Here is a 21,732-nt window from a genome sequence, read left to right on the forward strand (position 1 = left end):
ATGGTTCGAAAGTTAAAAAACGGGATAAGAAGGACATCGAACGTACTCTGAACATTCAAAGCAAAGCGGGGTTTGGGAAATACCTGGGGCTTCAAACCGATTTTGGGCACTCGAAAAAGGTGGTTTTCAATGACGTCCGGGAGAGGATTGAATCAAGGATGACGGGATGGGCTGAACAATTCCTAAGCCCAGCAGGTAAAGAAATTCTCATTAAAGCCGTGGCTACGGCTATGCCAAATCATGCTATGAGTTGCTTCAAGCTGCCAATTGGAGTATGTAGGGACATTGAGAAAGCTATTCGTAACTATTGGTGGAGGGGAAGCGAGCACCGCAGGGGGGTCCATTGAACTTCCTGGGACCGGCTTATACAGAAGAAATGCCTGGGAGGGCTGGGTTTCAAGGATTTCCAATGTTTTAATTTGGCCTTCCTCGGCAAGATTGGGTGGCGTTTAATCATCTTCCCGGATTCCCTGCTTGCATCGGTGATGAGAGATAAGTACTATCCTGAGAAATCCTTTAGGGAGGCTACCATTGGGCGGGGATCTTCTTGGGGCTGGAAAGGAATTCTCGAAGCTCGAAAGGTGCTCGAGAAGGGGCTGATTTGGAGGGTGGGGGACGGTGAAACCATCAAAATTAGGGAGGATCCCTGGTTCCCCATGCCGTCTACCTTTCGCATCAGGCCTGCGGTGAACCTGGGTGCCCTGTATGTTAGTGATTTAATTAACCAGGAATCCAAGACCTGGAAAGCAGATTTGATTAGTGCTTGTTTTAGCTCAGAGGAGGCGAATACTATTCTCAGCATCCCGATTAGTAGGTTTGGATCCTGTGATAGGATGGGTTGGTTCCACACTGCAAATGGGGTTTACTCGGTGAAATCGGGGTATGGAATTGCTTTGGAGCTCATGGAGAGTGGAGGGCTCGGGAAGAAGGGACGGGGGGCCCCTAGCGACAAAACCAAATACAACAAGATTTGGAATGCGATTTGGAGACTGGATGTTCCCAGGAAGATGAGATTTTTTATTTGGAAATGCTACAATCACGCGCTGGCTGTTCGGAGGAATCTCAAACGACGGCATATGCGGGTTGATAACATCTGTGGGGTATGCGGACTGGTGGATGAAACCGAGAATCACATATTTTTCAGATGCGAAACGAGCCATCTTTTCTGGTTTTGCTCCCCGCTTCAGATAAACTCCTTTGATCTGGAGGGAGCTGACTTCCTACAAAGCTGGGTTAATTTTTGCAATCGGGTTGCTGATCTAGCTAACACGAACGAGCTTCTGCAAGAGTTCGTTTTTGGCTTGTGGAGATTATGGAAGAACCGGAATGATGCTATCTTCAGTGGGAGCTTCCTTCCGCCGACTGAGATTCTTGAGGTTTGGAAACGGAATGTTACCGAATACCGAGCTGCGAACGAGAGGGTGGACTCGGGCTCCAAGGTTCCGGCGAGCAATGGGGACCTGGGGGTGGTTAGGAGACAGGTTGGTTGGATGAAACCGTGTTTTGGGATGATTAAAGTGAACACTGATGCTGCGTGGTGTAAGGAATCGCAGAAAGCGGGGCTGGGTTGGGTGGCCCGGGATTTTGTTGGCGTTCTGCAGAGGGCTGGTGGAACCGGCGCTTCGAGGTTCCACTCTGCTGCGGCTGCGGAGGCAGCTGTTATTCGGGGGGCCTTGGACTTTTGTCTGCTTCAGGGCTTTGTTAATGTTTTTATTGAGTCTGACGCTAGGGATATTATCCTCATGATTAGAAAGGAGCTAACCCAGGACTTTAGGATTGGTTGTTTGCTTGGTGACATCGAGACTCTAGCACGTAGGATGCAGGTCGTGTCTTTCGTCTTTGCGCCTAGAGAGAGCAATATTGCTGCTCATTCGGTGGCCAAGTTTGTTTTCAAGGAGGGTAGGGATTTTGTTTGGGATTGTATTGGGCCAAAATTTTTGTTTAACACCCTGGCCCGTGATGTTAACCTATCTCTTCGAATTTAATATATATGACTTGCCTTTGGAAAAAAAAAAAAAAAGGTCATTGAGGAGTACGCTAAGGTGAGGTATCACCATCTTTGGAGTTCCACTCAAGATTATGAACTAGTGATTTCTACTCACCTATTGTGGTCAGATGTGCCCTACAAACATCAGGGCTTAAGGGGTGCTTAATCTGACATCATCATTGGATAGTTAGTTTACCATCTGAAATTCTTTTTTTGTTGTTTTACAAGAACCCATAGAACTTTATTAATTTGGAGTGGATGTGAAATAGAAAATCTAGATTCATTAAACTTGAAATACATCACTGCGTTGCTATTGGGCAAACCTACAACTACTAAAAAAGAAGGAATTATGACATGTTTCTTCTTTGTAAAATCATCTATGGAAATAAAAGTTAGAATAAAATTGTAGTACAAAGAATTGGGCATAAAACCGTTAAGATTTGAACTAATTTTGGTGGGGTGCGCCAGCCCAAACAGTAGTGCAACGCTTGGGCGACACACGAGAGTCTCAATAGCAAGCTATTGTTGTAAACTCTCCCCCCAAAAAAATTAATTTAATATCGTGTGAACCATTGGCCCACGTATCAGATATTAAACTGATAAGAACAGATACTACACTTGATCTTAGCCAAAAGGCCGAGAAAGGTATGCTTAATATCGTTTCGTACAACCTTATTTATTCTGTATCTTTGCTTAACCCATTCTTGTTAAGGCCGGTGTGGGACTAAGATGTTGGAGACGTGAGTCCTAAGTAAGTATACATTAGCCACAGTTTTACAACAATGCAATGCTAATGCCTGCGTTCCCTTTCCCATCGACCCTCATTGAAATCCAACAAGAAGAGGAGAAGGATCGTATTCCTATAAGCTATGGCTCTTGTCATTGATTAATTATAACTTTATATATGACGGGGAAATTTTCTCTTGCAAGACAGTATGACATATCATATTAATTTGATGCGGACTATTAATCAAGCTGAACTTTATTTAAATGTGTAGGACGCAGGAGCGCCAGCCAGGGGGAGGGCGGGTGTAACATTGTCGGAAAGTGTCGCGAAAGAGAATACAAGTGGTTATATGGCTTGTGGGAGGGTGGCGGTGTTGTTGCTTGTTGCAAAATGGTTGTGAGAAGTTAGCGGGTGAACTTGAACGCTTTGTGGAAAGAGGGAATTTATGAGTGTAAAGTCTCAGGTAGCTCCCAGAAAATCTACAAAAAAGAAATAAATCCATCGAGTTCTTGCTCCTGCATGCCTTCACCTTCCAATGTATTGATTTCTACTCAAAGTTGCTCATTTTTTTTTCCCAACATTCTGCTCCTTTTGTTCCATGTCAAGACAAAAGTCGATTAAGAGACTACATTGCGCAAAAAGATGGAATAAAATTATTGTTCCATATAAAACGAGAGGTGTATGCATTGAGAGGATGAATACTGCACATTACGAAAGGAACAATGTCATCGGAAACAAAAAATATGACCAACCAAAGAGATTTGATCAAACACTCGCTTGTTCCGGGGTTGGGGTGTACCGGCCATGATGTCAAACTTCCTGTGCATTCTGGAGAAACTTACACACTGATAGGAAGTTCATGAATTCAGTTCTTGCAGTTTAAATGGTTGTGTCTGAATCTGAACCTGCTACATTAAGCAATCTGGAAACGACATGATCGACAACATCTCAAACATATTTTAACCTGAATTTCAATGGTCAAAAGATGCAAGAGGGTTGAATGAATTTACGATCTGAAATTCTCTTTTGCAAGCTTGATTATTTTGGTGTGGATACTCATTACAATAATGTATAGTTGTTTGATCCTAATAGATACTTCTTGAAAGAGCCACAAAAAGATGACATGATTAAGGGTTGGTTTGATATTACTGTGTTTTGAAAAAAAACTGTTGTGAGAATAAGTGGCTGTGCTGTGAGAGTAAGCGGCTGTGAAATAAATCAGCAGAGTGTTTGGTAAACTTTTTTGTAAAAGTGCTTTTGGAAAAAAAAAAAAAAGCAGTCTCATAGTGGGTCTTTTCATTAAAGGAGCACTGTAGCTCCGTGTGCTTTGAAAAAAAACCAGTTTTCCAAAGCTGCAAATAGCAACTTCAACTTTTTCCTTTGATTTCAGCTTATTCTCACAGTAGCTTCCAAAATAAGCCTTTTTTTTTTTCAATTTACCAAACACCTAAAACCCTCACAACTTTTTTTCATGGGTGCTTTTTTTTTAAGCACCTCACTCCCAAACCATCCCTAAGACATTGGGCTTATAAGCTAGCCCAAAAACATTCAGCAGATAGAACGTTGTCTCAACAATGAAAGATGATCCCCACCGACTGTTCTTACCTCTGGACTATCTTGGACTAGAATCACCGTAATTGAATTAGAAGTTGAACAACATAAAAACTGGAAAACATTAAAACTAGATGTGGAGTGCGCCAGGCCTGAGCAGTGGTGCAACGCTTAGGCGATGCGTGCGAATGTCATAAAATGTTTCTTCTTTGTAAAATAATCTGTAAATAAAAGATTAATATAAAATTGTAGTAGAAAGAACTGAGCATAAAATCAGTGTTCTAAAAATCAACCTAGGCGGTGAAGGCCCGCCTCGATTTTGGGCAAATTGTTTCGAAAAATCGGTCTGGAGCTAGGCGGCCACCTAGGTGGGCTAGGCGGAGAGCTAGACGGCACCAAGGCGGTTTATATATATATATATATTATTTTTTATTTATTTATTAATTGTGTGCTTTTTTCTTTTTTGGTTTCATGGTGGTATACTTATGGAAATGGTGTACCTAATTTGCAAATGATGGATTTACTACAAGTTCATCCAACAATGAAACGAATTGGAGCACTTTTGAGGGGATACATACAAAGAAAAGAAATAAACTAGATACAACAAGGTTAAATCATTTAGTCTATGTCCAATCTAATGCAAGGATCATGATTCATGAACAAAAAGAATTTAGTCTATCATCCAAATCCTCATCATTATGATTATATGCTTACTGTTTTTTAAATATTGAACTTTTTGGATGTATATAATTTGTGTATTTTTCTACTTCTATTTTTGCATTTTACCATTCTTTTATTATCCATACAAGTATATTTTTTAAGTGTAAATAAACACTCATTTACAAGATATATAATAAATTTACATAAATTCACTTAGCTGCTAGTCCCCTAATCACCACCCAACTAGCATCTAACAACTTTTAAAACATTGCATAAAACCATAAAGAACTTTGACTAGTTTTGGTGGGGTGCGCCAGCCCAAACAATAATGCAACACTTGGGCGACACACAAGAATCCCAATAGCAAGCTATTGTAATTGATTCTCCCCCTAAAGAAATTAATTTAATATCGTGTGAACCATTGGTTCACATATCAGATATTAAACTGATAAGAACAGATACTACACTTGATCTTAGCCAAAAGGCCGAGAAAGGTATGCTTAATAATGAGTTGTAAAACCTTATTTATTGGGTCTCTTTGCTTAACCATTCTTGCTGTGGCCAGTGTGGGACTAAGATGTTTATGACATGGGTCCTAAATAAGTATGCATCGCCCACATTTTTACTACAATGCATGCATGCATGCATCCCTTTCCTAGCTAGGAGGTAAAAACCTTCACAGGGATATCTGAAACTTTGTCTTCTCGATTCTCTTTAAAAACTAATGGCTCTAGGATCATGAGGGAAGGATAAATCGATAAAGGCTCGATTCTTGTGTTGTTTTCGCCAAACAGCATCGAAAGGTGCAAAGTAAAGCTTTTTTTCAAGTTTTGGTTTACCTTTATTCTGAATGCACATGAGGATTGAGATATAACGAAATAATTCATCAAGATTTACATACTCAGTCATAACTTTAATAAAACCAATTCGTTTTAGTCATATCTCAACCCTCATGTGCATTCACAGAGGTAGAAGTTTACACATGCGTAGAAAGTTCATGTCTTCATTGCATGCGGTTAAAAAGGATTGTCTCTAAAACCCAACCTTACTACATTCAAGAGGGGTGTATTGTGTGACTTTGTATAAAGTAAAGACTTTTATGGCTTTTAAAACTCTATGAAAATTCAATTACGACTTTTTGTGAGTCTACAAAAATTCAGGTGTACTCAAAATTTCATTTATTTTAAAAGATTTTAGAATTCATGGATTTTTATAGACTTTGAGTGCTTTTATAATAAGTTTTTTTTTTTTTTGTCATTGCAAACTAATTATCTCCCCCTAAAATTTTGATGGATCTTATTTTTCTCAGTTCTCTGATGATGTACTCCACCACCCACAACCCACCATAATGCAATGAAGATCATTGTCACCACTTCCACCACCACACATTGGATGCTCCTTGCTTGTGGAGCGGCATACCGCATACCCAAAAAAAAAAAAGTGAGGTAACACCCCTCACTAAATGGTATGAGAATGGAACAACATATCACCATAACTGCCACCTCTACCACCAACATCACCAGCCCATCACTATCACCATCGCCTCATCCCTACTCCTCCACTACACCACCACAATCAGCACCCCTACTATTACCTTCGCCACCATAGACACCCGCTTTACCATCACCATTTGCCGACAATAACCACAGGACACACCTTCACCACTACTATTGCCAGCACAGCATAAGACCAATTTGTCATGGTCATGATCACCATTTCAATAATGAAAACTTAAAAATGATAATGCTTATTAATAAATTGGTTATTAAAAAGTCCATGACAATCCACAAAATTCTAGCATTGAACTCTCTAGAATTTTACAAAGTCTATCATTTAACTTCTTTATTTTCCACAAAAAAATATATCATTAAAAGTCTGAAATTTTTATGGAGCTTATAATAATCAGTAAAAGCCTACTAAATCATTGAAAGTATATTACTTTAAAAACTCAACAAAAGTCCATATAAATCTTGATACCCTACACCCATAAGTAGTCTTGAACCAACACGATCGATGGACGACATCTTAAACATTTCTATTGTCAAAATATACAGAAAGGAACATGGAATCACTTCCTTCAACTCCAAGAAAACTGAAATCAATTCCGATCACCCCCCACTGATATCCAACAATGACAAGGACAAGGATACTCCATGCTTTCCAACAGTCCTCCTTCCACTCTTGACTCTCCCTCCAGGTAAGTGTCTTATGGAAGCAGTTGAAAAAGTGGGGTGTGTTATGGAATATTGGATGAAATGAGAATATATCCCACGGTTCAAATCTAGGCTTTGCCTCCATCCCAACATCAAATCTCTCATTTTTCTCACTCAAAGTCTCAAACCCTACACAGGGAGTTGAACAAGGTTAACCTCTAGTAATGAACGGGCATGGTTAAACCAGGTGTACGATAGAGAAATTACCGTGCGGGTCACATTCTCCAGACCCATCCATTCTCTCTCATCTCTTCAGTAGCATTTTCCATTCCTTGGAAAACAATGTAATCGATGAACCAGGGATTCATAAACAACATTATATAGATTGTTGGGACCATGAACGACAGAGTTGCCAAATTCATACGTGCATGCAACACTATGATCGAACAGGAGTAGAACAGTGAAATTGGATTAGCAAATGTTGACGCAACATGGTTGTGTTAAAAGAGTTTAGTCAGCTTCGATCGAGGCTGTAAATTGTCGAAATACCGACTCTTATAGAGCTGTAAACCCTTACAGAGCATAAAACTATAAAAATTAAAACTAGATTTGGTGGAGTGCGCCAGGCCCCAGCTGTAGTGCAACACTTGGGCGACGCGCAAGAGACCCAGTAGCAAGCTACTGCAGTGGACTCTCCTCCTTAAAAAATTAATTTAATATCATGTGAACCATTGGTCCACGTATCAGATATTAAACTGATAAGAACAGATACTACACTTGATCTTAGCCAAAAGGCCGAGAAAGGTATGCTTAGTAATGTTTCGTACAACCATATTTATTCTGTCTCTTTGTTTACCTATTGTTGCTGTGGCCGGTGTGGGACTAAGATGCTGGTGATGTGAGTCCAAGATAGGAGGTAAAACCTTCAGAGGTATCTTTCATATTTTGTCTTCACGATTACGGATTAATGGTTTCTATGAACCGATAAATGATCGATTGTTGTGTTGTTTTCGCCCGCGACATCAAAGGCCGCAAGATAAAGCTTTTTTTTCAAGTTTTAAGTTTACTTCTCTGTGTGATATAATGATCTGCAACAAGACGGCGAAGGCTTTTTCGATACATTTGAGTTCAGTGGATGATCGATGCTAATCTATTTTTCATTCTTAGAATTATTCGTGCACAGAGACGTTGAAGAATTAAAAAAAAAAAAAAAAAAGTTAATGTGAAATCTCAAACCTCTTGTGCATTCTCATAGGGAGGAATTTGCACATACTGTGCACAAAAAGTTCATGTCTTCATTGCCTGCAGTTGGGTTGTGTCTGAACCCAAACGCTGCTAAGTAAGCAGTCTTGAAATCAACACGGCATCTTAAACATTTTTACTGTCAAAGTATACAAGAAGGTTGAATGGGATTGATTACCTGCTCCTAAAGAATGCTTCGCCTGGTGAACACGCTAAACTCCGGGTACTGATAGGCGAAAAAAGCACATGTTGGTGACTTTATATAGCTTTCATATAAGAGACCTGGTCATTTTAATTACCTCACAAACATAGGGATATTAGCTGGAAGGAATCACTTGGTAATTACCTCAGATCCAAATGTAATACCAAGCTGTTAACGCAGACACATAGTTAACTGTGCTTTTGACTAATATGTACTTGCAGAAATGGATATTGTGGCTTAAAAGCTTTTGGATCTGGACATGGAGTCCCTTCCTTGAACTCCAAGGAAGCCGAAATTAGTTCATATCACCGCTCACTGAAATCCGACAAGGAGGAGGAGAAGGATCGTCACGCTCTCCTACTTCTTCCACTAATCAGGACTCTCCCGGTACGACTAATCAAACTTAGCTAGCTTTAGCCTGTAGCTGTTGTCATTTACAACTTTATATATGTCGGGGAAATTTTACTTGAGAAGAGAGACTATTAATCGAGTTGAATTTTGTTTGAATGTGTAGGAAACGAGAGCATGGTCGAGTGTGTAATGGAAGTGGTTGAAGAAATGGGGGAGTTTTGGGGGGAGATTCTGAACTTGCTGACCAACTAGCTGACATACCGGAACCGCCGTGTAAGTTTATCTTACATTGTCGGTCCCAAGCTAGGATAAAGGAGGAGGGGGAGGGCGTCAGGTAGTCGACAGCCGGCACTCCATGATTACGTCGAATCCTTATGAAATAGTTTCAGGTAGCTACTGGCAAACCTACGAAAAAGAAATAGATTGATCGAGATCTCTCCCATCGTCGATGCATAGTTCTTCTCACATTCGCATTTCTGTGTAATGATTTCCACTCGAAGTCGTCGGCTCTTGTTGGATCATGGAAGAAAAACTTTGTGCTGAAGTTATAGCATCAATGAAAAATGACTTTAAAAATCTTATTTGATGATTTAACTTTGAATACTTCCAGATTTGAATACAGCTAATCATGTACCAAATAAAAGAGAAGTGTATACATTCAAAGGACAAATGCTACACATTACAAAGGCAAAATGTTATGGGAAACAAAGGGCGGACCCAACAAAGGGGTTGTGTTAGACACTAGCTGCTTCTGGAGATGGGGTGTACCAGCCATGGTGGACCTCAACAGCCTTCTTTCTTCTGGCCAGTCGAGACTTTCTCCGTGCTCCTGTATTCCTGTGCAGAGTTCCCACCTTAATTGCTTTGTCAATAATGGAGTACGCCTCTCCAATGAGCTTCTCAATGGAAAGGACCTCTTCGGGTGCAGCATCTGGCTTCTTCTTCAGCCCATCCAGAGCTTCCAAAACCTGGAAAAGGTAGCCAAAAATTAATCAATGGCATTCCAATTTGAAATGCTAACCATTCCTTTCTCATCAGGTAACAACGCTAACTGGGTCTTTCTTCCCATTTAGTAACAGAGAACAGAAGGAAACAACATACATTCAATACATTATCTTTGGTACAATGGCCTTTCGATAACTTACAGAAAGATGCTCTTAAAGACAAACATATAGATTAAGAAGTAAAGCTACAATTGCCTATCCACTTCTGGAAAGATGTCCTTAACTTAGAACAAGTATAATTTAAACAACCAAATAATGAGACCCAACGCAGAACTTGGTCGTTAACCTCAATTATTAGATCAATTTAGACAGTGATATGGTTGCTCAATTAGATGAGAATCCAAGTATCAAACATGGTCACAAGAAGCAAAACCCATCAGTTAACAATGTAAGACAAGTACTTCCTTCAACCCAAAACCAACAGGATAAACTTATATAACATACAATGCAAGCCAAAAGAAGCAAAACCCATCAGTTAACAATGTAAGAAAACAATCAGAATATACTTTTTTTTACATACAATGCAAGCCCAAAGAAGCGAAATCCATCAGTTAAATCTAATTAACTTGCTGAAAAGAGAAGTACCTTCTTCATTCGGGTTTTAATTTCGGATTTGCGGGATTTGTTGTAAATCCTCCTCTTTTCGGCCTGCCGAGCTCTCTTCACAGCAGAGTCGGGCTTCTTCGTAGCGACCTCACAAACAATGGAATGTCGAACCGGCCTCTGAAGTTGGCTCACAGCCAACTACCCTGAAAATAGACAAGAAAAAGATGTAATTTTTCTCTTTTGATTTAACATTCTGCACTGTAAGGTGCTGAAAAATTGGTGATAATATGATACAGAAACCAAATTTTTACACCAAAATGCAAAATCTTCCACCCCAATGACACGACTGGGACTTGTACAACTGGGTTTCTTCGTATCTCGAAAACCCCATATTTGAAATAGGAAAAGTTTCAAAATTTTCAAGTTAAAAACAAAATTCCAAGAAGAAAAATGCAGCAATTTCAAGAGAGAGAGAAAGAGAGAGCTTTGATTACCTTTGGAGAAGAAATTGGGAGAAAGGGTGGCTGAGAAACTGAGGGAAGTTGTGGAATGAGTAGTGGCAGAGGAAGTAGAAGGGCCATTGAGTGAAAGCTTGCTGAATCTTGAAGGGAAGGATAGGCAATGAACTGCAGCTGCCATCTCTCTCTCTCTCTCTCTTTCTCTCAAATTGTTTGAAGTCCTCTGTCTGCAGACTGCAGAGGGAATGCTCTTACTCTGAATTTTATCCACTGCGGATGTGAAATTCCTATTTTACCCCTGGGCGGAATTCGATGTGTGGAATTACTCTTCTGCGGTATGAGTTGTCGAGGAATCGTGGCCCTGCCGGCTGACGGTACATTAGTTTGTAAATGTTGCCGGAAAGAGGGCAGCCATCCTGATCACGACGACTGAGTTGGGTAGGCCTCGCTGTTATGAGTTGTCGAGGACTCAAGAAACAAGTAATGGAACATACAAAAGGAAAATTTTTACCACATTATTTTACAAAGTCTACATGTTGTTCCAGGCAAATATGTTGAATTTGGAGTTGTGAAAATGTTGAACGTTATTTTCATGTTGATTAAAATGCTTCCATGATTTTGCAGTTTTAACCGATATTTTTACTGACACCGATATAATTATCAACTAAATTTGAACTACCGATTATCCATAAAAACCAAAATTTAAATCCTTGGTTGTACGCTAGTTTCACTGAAACCAATACATCTGCCTTTAAACTGGAATTAAAGGAGAATTTTGTATCCTGAGAAACTTGAGAGAATTGTCTTTGATGCTAAATGGAATTCCAAATTCCGCTCTAGCTTTACGTATTTAAGTTCTGAAAGGGCAGTAATTCTCCTTTAAATTCACAGCTTAAAATTCAGGAGAATTCACAGCTAAACACACTTCCACTGTTAATATGAACAAACTTTTGTAGGCAACATACGGTAACAGTAAACTCATAAGCTGCACACGGTGGCTGATGTTAGTCTAGAATCTGTCCTCCGTCACCACCACGGGTTGAGCCTCAAGGTGCTTACTAGCAAGGTACGGACCCATTTTAACAGCTTCGTGCAACTGCGTACAGAAGGGAAGGATCAAGAGAAGATACATGAGATGGTAACATGAGCGTTTACGAATGATTCGTTGTGAATTATAAAGATAAAACATTTTATTTTCTTATTTAAACCAATAGGTTACCATTTTCAGTTTTTTGTTCCACAACTTTTCCCTTGCAATGGTTTTCAACTCTCCCCCTCAATGGTTTTCAACTCTCCCTCACATACACCAGACAATTCACACACATGCATACGATGGCAACCGCACTAGGGTATATGATAAAAAAAAATTCAAGAAATGATATGCACACCAGCGTACACTTAGGTCCGACCGTTTAAATTATTCCGTGATGTAATCAAGGATCCCCAAAAACTCCCCCTCTAAGAAATATAAAAATGAATGAAGGTTATAACTAACCTTTGCCGCAATCCCAGAAAGAGATTGGTCGCTGGCAAGTTTACTTGACATGTTAAAAGCGGTGTGGATTGCCTTGCAGCAATTATATCTGGCTTCCATACCTGAACAGTAATTTTCATTCACGTGAAATAGATAAGATTCAAGTAATTAAAGCCAGTTGAATTTCAGAACCCAAAATAAGAAATGAGAGTATTCATTTTGCCTGAGTCGAAAAGAAATTCAGTAACAAGAGGAAAGCATATTAAGGGTTTGCCAAATTCTGAAATATGTAACCAAACTTCAAGTAACAAGAGGAAAGCATATTAAGGGTTTGCCAAATTCTGAAATATGTAACCAAACTTCAATTCAGACGGAGAAGTAAATAATTTAGCATAAAGCAGGAGAAAATCTGAGAGATCGTTGTAACAAAGACCATGCGATGATTCTATATAATGCCTTTTGTCAATTCACTCTCTAGTCAATGGACTTTTAGATATTCATTTGAGAGCCAATCCAAAATAATAATTTAGCCCATGCAAGATAATAAGTATTGGTTTTATCATTCAAAATGCACACAATTGAGCACTGAAAAGTCAGAAAGTTTTATGTAGTTACGGTACCACTGGAAAGAATATCTGTTATAAATTGTTAGAAAAGTACAAACCAATTCCATGTAGTTAATCTTGTGTATTTATAAACTTGCAACGTAATAAATTGAGCGAGTATAGAGAAAAAGTGAACCAGACCTAGTTTAGTGGTTTCAGTAATTGGATCAGTCACTATATTTATTATCTCTTGCTTTGAGCAAATCTCCATCAGGCACCATGGGCGAGCAACCAACCCAGACAGCATTCGATATCCCTGAATTATCCACATTTAATAACCACAATAAATACCAAAAATATAGAAAATTACAAATATAAGCATCAGATGTACTAACAATTTTATTTTATTTTTATATCATCTTAATTTCTACTATATGCCTACAGAAGTATCATCAAACTTCCAATTTTTAAATTTACTTTACACATTGTTCTTTATGACATAATCAAAGCGTAGCACTTTGGTTACCAATTAACACTTCCAAAGGTGATCCACAATATCAAAAGCAGCATGTTTCCAAAAAGTACTTAGTAATTACAGCAACGAATGAAACAATAAACACAAAATATTCAGCCAATTTAAGTATCATACTTACAGATGGAAAAATATTAACACATCTAAGGGGTACAACCAAACTAAATGGAGCATGTTACTTTAAACTCCAAACTTTCAATTATATACATGTTCAAAAAAGTATTCAACAGTTGCACCACTAAAAATCCACAATTCATGATGTCATTAGAAATCTCACCGCCAAACGAATTTCTGAATCCTGTTTGAGAACTGATAGGAAAAGGCCCTGCCAATTGCATCAACAACTAAGTAAAACTTCCACACATTTTAAAGAGTTAAATGACGCTGACAAACAATTGATATGTTAAAAGAAATTGTTGGATTCATGCGAAAGGATGAAAATCCAGGCAGGCAACCTGCACCCACGTGCAAAAAACAATTTGGAGGTTTATGAAATAATATTTAGGGACAAAATTAAGAAGGAAAAAGCTGCTCACAGATGGTGTCAGCTTTGAACTCTTAGATGCTGTTTCATAAATCAAGCGTCGAAGGCTTTCTTCTGCATCACTAGTCAGTATCATGCTGTTCGCAGGCCGAGTTTCTCCAGAGATGTTTCCAAGGGCATGTAAGGCAGCCTGTATTTTTCATCAAAGAACCATTGAAGTAAGAATTTGATCGTAAACTACAACACACACTATCTTTTTTATCATCACCAAGTATTTGGACAGATCACAAAAACAGTTCAGTCAATTACTAGAAACATCTTATTATATCCCATGTTTACAATCCAAACCATTCATCATTGGGCAAAACCAATATTCCAACGGATGCAATCAAGGAATAAATTTGTTTTAGGGTCCATGAAGGTAGTTGTTAGATGTGGTCAACACATAAGATCATCCGTGTTCTAGTACGTTATAGCAGGCATTCTAATCTCTCTCCCAAAGGAAGGTGCGTGTAATAATCTGTTATCCCTGTTACATGATATGGCAACTGAGATGGGCTGGAGCACAAAAGTCATGTTTAAATAAGGGTGTGAAATATGATGGCTCCTAGGGACAAGGGAACAAGGCCCGTTAGGGGATACTATATCATCAAGTGAACAGAGTCAACAAGTTATGTGGCAATTAGTTTCCGACTTCGAAGCCTCCTCCGGTCAAATAATTGTCATAGATTCTAGAAAACACATCATAAGACACTGGCTAGCATTCAGATTATCCAAAGCTGATTGATTATTTAAATCGTTTAACTTTTGACTATGGCATTATTAATCCCTAACAAGTTTTTTTTATTTTTAATTTATATATATAAAATACTCCCCTTTATATATATATATATATATATATATATATATAAAGTGAGATCTTGCAAAACAACCACGCAATGCCTATGATACTAGGACCAATAGGTCAAAAATGGGTTTGTGCCCATGACACCTCTAAGCTCAACTATCCCCATTTAATTACAGATAACAATCTTCAACTGCTGGGAGAAGAATACTCACGGCTCAGGAGCTATTAAAAAAATTTCATTTACAAGTTCATTGTGGAAGTTAAATTGTCAGACCATATTTATCACATAACCCCATCCATGTTATTTGGCACGCAAGGTGTATCTAGTAGGCAGCAACAGGTACCGGATTTAGAAGCAGGAGAGTGTCATACAGCATACTCAATAGTCCAAAAAGATGCAGGAAATTGTAGTATAGCATACTCGTCATTGTCATCAGCTTCCTTTACCTTTTGAAAGGTGTATACCATGACCATGCAAAACATGATGTTCTTGCAATGCCTAGTTTTTCTACTCCTATTTCTGTATTCTTTGCATGTACTTTTATTACAAATAGACAGACAGAGACTAGTTAGTAGCTAAAATAAGTAGATTATCTTATACCACTATATCTCTTTCTACAACCAAGATTAATGAGTGTTCTAATCCTCACTGTGACAGCATTTTAATCTTGGATCTTATAGTTCAGGGTTAGCTTAGCTACTTACTAAAGATACACACAAACACACTATTCAATACAGGAGAAGCTTTTCAGATTCAATCAAATTGGCAAATTAAAACATGATAAGGAACATAAAAAATTTGTACAATAAAAGAGGGCTGGAGAACTTAAACCCATAAAGCGAAAAGACTAGATTTACTAACCAGTTGTTTACCACGTCCGTGCCTATCAAAGGCAGCATAGATAACATGTCTTGCAGCTGGTGGTGAACTTGACAATAGAAACTGCGCTCCTTGAATTGCTAAGATCATATTCCCATAAAACCAGGTATAAATGTTAACTTCTTGATGATGATGATAGGTGGATATGTTTCACGTTATGAAAATCATTTCCCAAGCTTAGAGAAGGTACTGGCATACTTACATGACCCTATTTGACCCAGTGCTTCAATAGCAGATTCACATTCATCTATTTCTTGAGTTTCGGATGAACTAAGTATCCCGTCTATGGCCGATAATACAGTTTTTACACCTGGAAAATTAAAATTAGTATCAAAAGCAATTCGTGACAGCTTTTTCGGTTTTACGATCTTTGGTAAAGCATTTTTTTTTCTTAAGTAACAAATCTCAAAGTCTACCCTTTGAAATCATTGAAGATCGTTCCCATTTCAAAAGAGAATAAATAACATGCGACAGAAGAAATATATTTGTATAACTGTATGCATATAGCAAATTCACCTAATGTTGTATGCTGGATCACTAAGTGATTTGAGTGACATACCATGGTCCAAGATAATATTTTAGCGCTCTCTTTCAAACCTAATAGGAAATTGGGGGCCAATTGCAACTGGAGATTTGGGGGTAGCCTTGATTCCATTGGATAAATGCAAGCAAGCAAGCCAAAAAACTAAAACTAAGAAACGAATAATGGGTGTCCACTAAAGCAGACTCTTTTCTTCTTCTTCTTTGGGTCAGAGAATGGGATGGCAAGCACCTTAACAGCAGGGCAGCAATAAAATTAATGATATCTGTCCTTGTAATACAGGTAAAAAAGCTACCAAATGAGCCAGAAATATGCAGGCACTAGACTACAGGGCATCTTATATGCAGGATGAAAGGAAAAAACAATGGTTTTATGATACTCTGGAATGATGTGAGTAGATATTATTCATCATATTACAAATTTCCAAATCTGTGAGACTTACTTAATTCATCAGCATGTATGTAATTCTCCTTGGACAGAATTCTTCCACTAATCATCATTGCCCTTGTTCTTAAAATCGACTCCATTGATTTGTTGCTACAAAAGTTATACAATGATATTATGTTGTGTCACTTCTGTCTCTAAGACTTTAAGCGATACAGAGTACTCAAAACGAAACAGATAACAAAAATGTTGTTTAAGCACCTGATTATAGAACTAAGTAGTTGCAGAAGGGTGCTTGCAGACAAAAACTCTCTATCATGCTCGATCTCTGACAACTTTATCATTTGAGCACATACAACAAGAACATCTCAATATACAGTTTTTAAGCAAGGAAAGAGACTGTCAAAAGAAAACACTACCAGAAATTTGGAATTCTCCATCGATTAGATTGTAAAAGAAAAAATGAGAGAACTTAAGATACATGCCATTCACTTGGAGATAAAACATACAAATTAAGGGCCACAGTTCTCTTAAGCATTGTGTACTAAACATTGGTCCTAGAACAAAGTAGTGTACCTGCTTTTTTCATCATATAATTTATGTATGCTTAGTTGTTCTGCATATCTGATTTCTAAGTTTCAACACAGAGCATGCAGAAAATCATAATCAGTATATGGCACAAAAATGGAGCACCAAAGGTGCTAATATGGAGAGTTGGAGATTCCAAAATAGATCGTTTTGCAGATTGTGCGTGAGGGGAGAGAGAGAGAGAGAGAGAGAACAGTGTAGATGACCAATGGCCAACCTCATACAAAAGTTCCAAAATGCTCAAGGTTGAAAGGGTATCAGTTCTGTTATTGATTTCTGCCTCAAAAAGTCCAAGTAGATTTGACTTTTGAACTACTGATGCTACATCAGCGGACACAGAGACTAGCTTCACTATCAAAGCCAGAACCCGGACCCGTCCCTGCACAACATTCATATTATTTTTCTTTAAAAAACTTAAGCAGAGAAAATCAGAAAATAATCTAAAATCAAGCACAGTAGCATATATGACTAATATCAATATACATGGAAGTTCGTACAGAGATTGTAAATGCATACAAAAACATTTCGTTTGACTGTCTAAAATTGGTACATCTATATTAATGGATTAAACTATCCTCAACTTCTTACAACCACTTTAATACATGCCTCTGATGCACATGTCAACAGCACAAATTAGTCAAGTATCGCTACAATGTTGTGTAACAGAAAAACATGAAAGACCAGCATCCCTGATAACTAGTGTTCTTTTCCAGTTCTTTCACTAAAATAACAACCAAATTTCAGGATAGTTTAACTATACATTTATAAATCACAAAATTAACGGCCACCCTACCACTGACGAGCATTGGGCTGATAGAGCCCCAAGATGTGTAGCTTCGTTAGTATTAGCCGGGAAGACAATATCCTACATATTGACAGCAAGGGATTTTCATAAGTTATCACAGTGCAGGTATTCATTACAACAACATTTTAAGGAGACCACATTTAAAGTCAGAGATAGCAGTAAATGCGATGTCCATACTATGCCCTCGGGAGAACCAGCTATCTTCTCTATTGCATCCATTGCTAGAGTTGCAACTTTTTCATTGCTAGACACCAGAAGAAAAACATTATCATGAACATCAAAGATAAAGCAAAAATGAAAACAAGACTAAAAAATGATAAAAGATCCAAGAAACGAGAAATAATTTACCCTAAGAAAACAAGACTAAAAAAATAATAAAAATCCAAGTATTGATCTTCAACTTAAAATTTGAACCTTACCCATGAATGAGGCAATCCAGCAAAAGAGGATATATATTGTGGTAAAGTATAAGGCGTGTTGCAGAAACAGAACCTTCATTCAAATTCTCGAGAAGACAAGAAACCTGAAGATTGTTTTCATGACACCGGGTTACACTAGCCAATAACGTTGCCCGTTACTTACATAAGTTTCAACTTTCAACTCCCCCAAAAAACAAATCGAAATCAAATATACAATAATCCATAACAAACAAATAAAAAGTATCTAGTTAGGAAGTAGGAACAATAACATTCAGCAATCTCAAAATAAAGCAAAGTAGAATAAGAAGTTTTTATACGTACCGTTGTACAAGCTAAAGATTTGACTTCCTGAGACTCTGCCGTCAGACCAACTTGTACAAATGGCTGAAAAAGAGCAAAGAGAGAAGTTTAAGAATCTAGATAGACACAGAATACAAACAAAAGCGGCTTTATTTGTGAAGATTAATTGGGTTTATACTATGGCTTAATTTCTTTTATTTGATTGAACCAGAGCGGCATGTTCATCGACAGAGCATCCCTTACGGCATTCCGATACATCATAACACGAAAGCTTTCAAGTGTCATCAAAGAAGGATTAGCTGTATCCTAACCAAATTCGGGACAACCCCGCTTTCTTTTTCCACAATAACACAAATAAATTCATCAACGACATGCAATCAGTTAGCACAACAAATGAGGCATACCATGAAATGGGGGATGAGAGAAGCGCCATATTTGGTCTTGAACACCCTTTCCAAAACAGCAACCAGTGTGCTTTCCAGACCCGGCACATCGGCTTTCGTTTGCAAAGCACTGCAGGCGAGAAACAAAACAAATTCAATACAGACCAAGTTTAAGTTTCATGAAAAATTTGGCGACTTTCATCAAACAGTTGACATGCACACAAACCCACAACCAAAAATTGAGAGGATATTGAAGTCGAGCACAAAAACTTGGAAAAATGTATGGGTAGAAGCAGAAAAAGGGTTTACTTGAGAATAACGGGAAGTGGGAAGCGATCGAGGAATTCCTTAGCTGAATCGTCGTTTTGAAAACCTGCAAAAGGAAAAAAACACTGATATCTGTTAAAAAATTGGTTCATAAAAACTGGAAGGAAAGCGAGCGGAAAATGGTTAGTGCTTACCGGGGTAGTTTGCGAAATCGGAAGCAGCTTCGAGTAGCTGAGTTGGGTCGTCTACCGAGTACTCCTCCATAGCTTACAGCACCAGCAGTCGCACTGAAACGCTTCTATGTTTCTGAAAGAGAGAGAGAGAGAGAGAGAGAGAGAGAGCGTTGGCAAACCAGCAATGGACTATAACACGTGTTGAGTAGAGGGGACTACGAAATTAACACACGTCGGTTTAGTCTTTAGACTCTGGACTGGGCCAAATTCATAGCCTGATGGCCCACCAATAGAGATATTTTTTTTTAGTCAAACGATAGATTTTGTTAAATTAGCTGTTAGATTAGTCATCAGCGGGATTTGAACCCATGTTGTTATGCAAGAACTCAACACATTTTCATCACTATGGTAAAGAGCCACTTACACACCAATAAAGATATTTCATTACACGTTGAAGTGCCAAATTAATATTCTTCCAGTTTTGATACCATATAAGGCAGTGTACTTTTGATCATCGGATCAAATGATATGCCAAATTAGAGTTGATGATTCCAAAAAATATATTTGTGAGAATTCGAACTCAAGTGGAGAATTCTAAAAAATCGCTCACTTTTTATTTGTTATTTAATGGTTATGCTTCTAAAAACAATTGATTTAGAAATTTTTATTTTTTATAAGTATCAAACAAATTGATGATTTTTATTAACTACTAACATCCTCTTAATATGCGGTCTATAAATTTGATAAGGTTGGTTCATTTTTCATTTCATTTTTAAATATTGATTGATTTGTGGCGCTAGCTTTTGCGACTAATGAAGGACGATTTGGGTGTCTAGGCCCATATGGAGTTGGGGGGAATGGCAGTTCTTCTACAGTACTTTTAGTTTGCATTGGGCCTTTAGCCCGCCACTATACCGAGATTATAATCTTATAGTATATATCTTTTATGTTTCAAGTTCAATTATTATAGAATGTGAATTTAGTACAAATTATTATGGTGTCCAATTGTGTGGCATAATCCAAATACTCTTCCCATTAGTATAAACTATATCGTTGTATCACAAAAATTAAAATATAACTCAATCTACGTAAACAAACCAAACCAGTCCATTTTAGTTGGTTTGTTGGTAGATTCAATCCTTTTGACATCATAAGTAAATAAACAAACATTTTGTATTCTTTTACATGTATCAAATAAAATGAAACTATTTGATAATTGATATGGAGATTTTGAGGAAAATAAATTACAACTTTATTCTTGGAGATAAAATGGTTGATATCACTATCTAATAAGAAACAACTGATTTTTCATGATTGTGCGCGATTCAGATTGATTTGGTTTGGCCGGCATGATCGTTCACATGATTTTCGCCCAACTCTATAAAGATCAAGATAATCCCAATGTCAAGTTGTTCAATCAAATCATTGTTATAAACATATCGACACACACACACACACATATATATATATGTTACATGTGTAAGAGGATACGAATAATAATCCAAGAAATACCAGAGATGCAATCATACGCATAAGAAAAAAGGCCTTGATATATATAACAACCAAAATTACACAGAGACTCATAATTCACATCTCCTTTCATAAATTCCAAACCCTAGCTTTTAGTGTTTGGCTCTTTCTTGTTTGGCTTCTTTCTGTTTGGCTTCAGACCCATATATACTTTCATACCCTCACCCTCTGCAAAGGAAAGTCTAAAAACCAAAACCAAACAGGGTACAACGCGTGCCATGCTATTTCCATGAACAAATCCTTCAATGGTCGTCCTCCAAATGGTCCCGTGTACGTGCCCTCCAGAACACACATACCCTAAAATGTCACATTACTCATTGCTTTCCCATATATACACACATCATACCCGTCCAATATCAACCTTAATGTACCTTAAACTGCTGACCACATGTCATCATCCATCATCATTATGGACTTCCACCAATGGGTTCCTTCCACGTGGCGGGAGATCAACGTAGAGCGCGCATGGAGCCTTTGATTATGTCTCGACGAAAATCCGATTGTTGGGAATAACGTAGAGCAGCTTGCATGATTGCACAGTATTTTGTCATGCATCTTTGTTTGGATTTTTTCAAGCTTTTAGGGTTTCTGCAGGAAAATGAAAAGGGCCTGCGGGCAGTAATTGTTCCAAAATTAAACAGCAACTGGCGACAGATTCTCCATATTTTTGCATAAGCAAAATACCCATTTAATAACTTT

The 21,732-nt window shown here is 38.0% G+C and overlaps 2 protein-coding genes and 3 non-coding genes across 5 annotated transcripts; all 5 read right to left on the reverse strand.

The window, feature by feature from the left end:
* Nucleotides 1-2,441: 2,441 nt before the first annotated feature.
* LOC114824255 (U2 spliceosomal RNA) lies at nucleotides 2,442-2,636 on the reverse strand. The gene has a single exon (XR_003772394.2). It is a non-coding gene; the product is annotated as a U2 spliceosomal RNA (small nuclear RNA).
* A 2,592-nt stretch (nucleotides 2,637-5,228) lies between these two features.
* On the reverse strand, nucleotides 5,229-5,423 carry LOC114824258 (U2 spliceosomal RNA). Its single transcript, XR_003772397.2, has one exon. It is a non-coding gene; the product is annotated as a U2 spliceosomal RNA (small nuclear RNA).
* Nucleotides 5,424-7,690: 2,267 nt separating this feature from the next.
* On the reverse strand, nucleotides 7,691-7,886 carry LOC114824256 (U2 spliceosomal RNA). Its single transcript, XR_003772395.2, has one exon. It is a non-coding gene; the product is annotated as a U2 spliceosomal RNA (small nuclear RNA).
* A 1,544-nt stretch (nucleotides 7,887-9,430) lies between these two features.
* LOC103430726 (small ribosomal subunit protein bS20c-like) lies at nucleotides 9,431-11,487 on the reverse strand. The gene is made up of 3 exons (XM_008368877.4): nucleotides 10,918-11,487; nucleotides 10,463-10,626; nucleotides 9,431-9,841 (listed from the first exon to the last, which is right to left on the reverse strand). The coding sequence occupies exons 2-3, from the start codon at nucleotides 10,469-10,471 to the stop codon at nucleotides 9,608-9,610; spliced, it is 243 nt and encodes an 80-aa protein (XP_008367099.3). The 5' UTR covers nucleotides 10,472-10,626; nucleotides 10,918-11,487; the 3' UTR covers nucleotides 9,431-9,607.
* Nucleotides 11,488-11,563: 76 nt separating this feature from the next.
* LOC103430735 (uncharacterized) lies at nucleotides 11,564-19,717 on the reverse strand. The gene is made up of 17 exons (XM_070819295.1): nucleotides 19,525-19,717; nucleotides 19,373-19,436; nucleotides 19,085-19,193; nucleotides 18,702-18,764; nucleotides 18,381-18,484; nucleotides 18,139-18,205; nucleotides 17,950-18,021; nucleotides 17,374-17,535; nucleotides 16,830-16,903; nucleotides 16,627-16,721; nucleotides 15,846-15,953; nucleotides 15,626-15,723; nucleotides 13,969-14,106; nucleotides 13,710-13,757; nucleotides 13,102-13,216; nucleotides 12,377-12,477; nucleotides 11,564-11,977 (listed from the first exon to the last, which is right to left on the reverse strand). Exons 1-17 carry the CDS (start codon nucleotides 19,592-19,594, stop codon nucleotides 11,891-11,893), a joined length of 1,575 nt encoding a protein of 524 aa, XP_070675396.1. The 5' UTR covers nucleotides 19,595-19,717; the 3' UTR covers nucleotides 11,564-11,890.
* Between the last annotated feature and the right edge of the window lie 2,015 nt (nucleotides 19,718-21,732).

Source organism: Malus domestica, chromosome 03, assembly GCF_042453785.1.
Source record: "Malus domestica chromosome 03, GDT2T_hap1".
Lineage (NCBI taxonomy): Eukaryota > Viridiplantae > Streptophyta > Magnoliopsida > Rosales > Rosaceae > Malus > Malus domestica.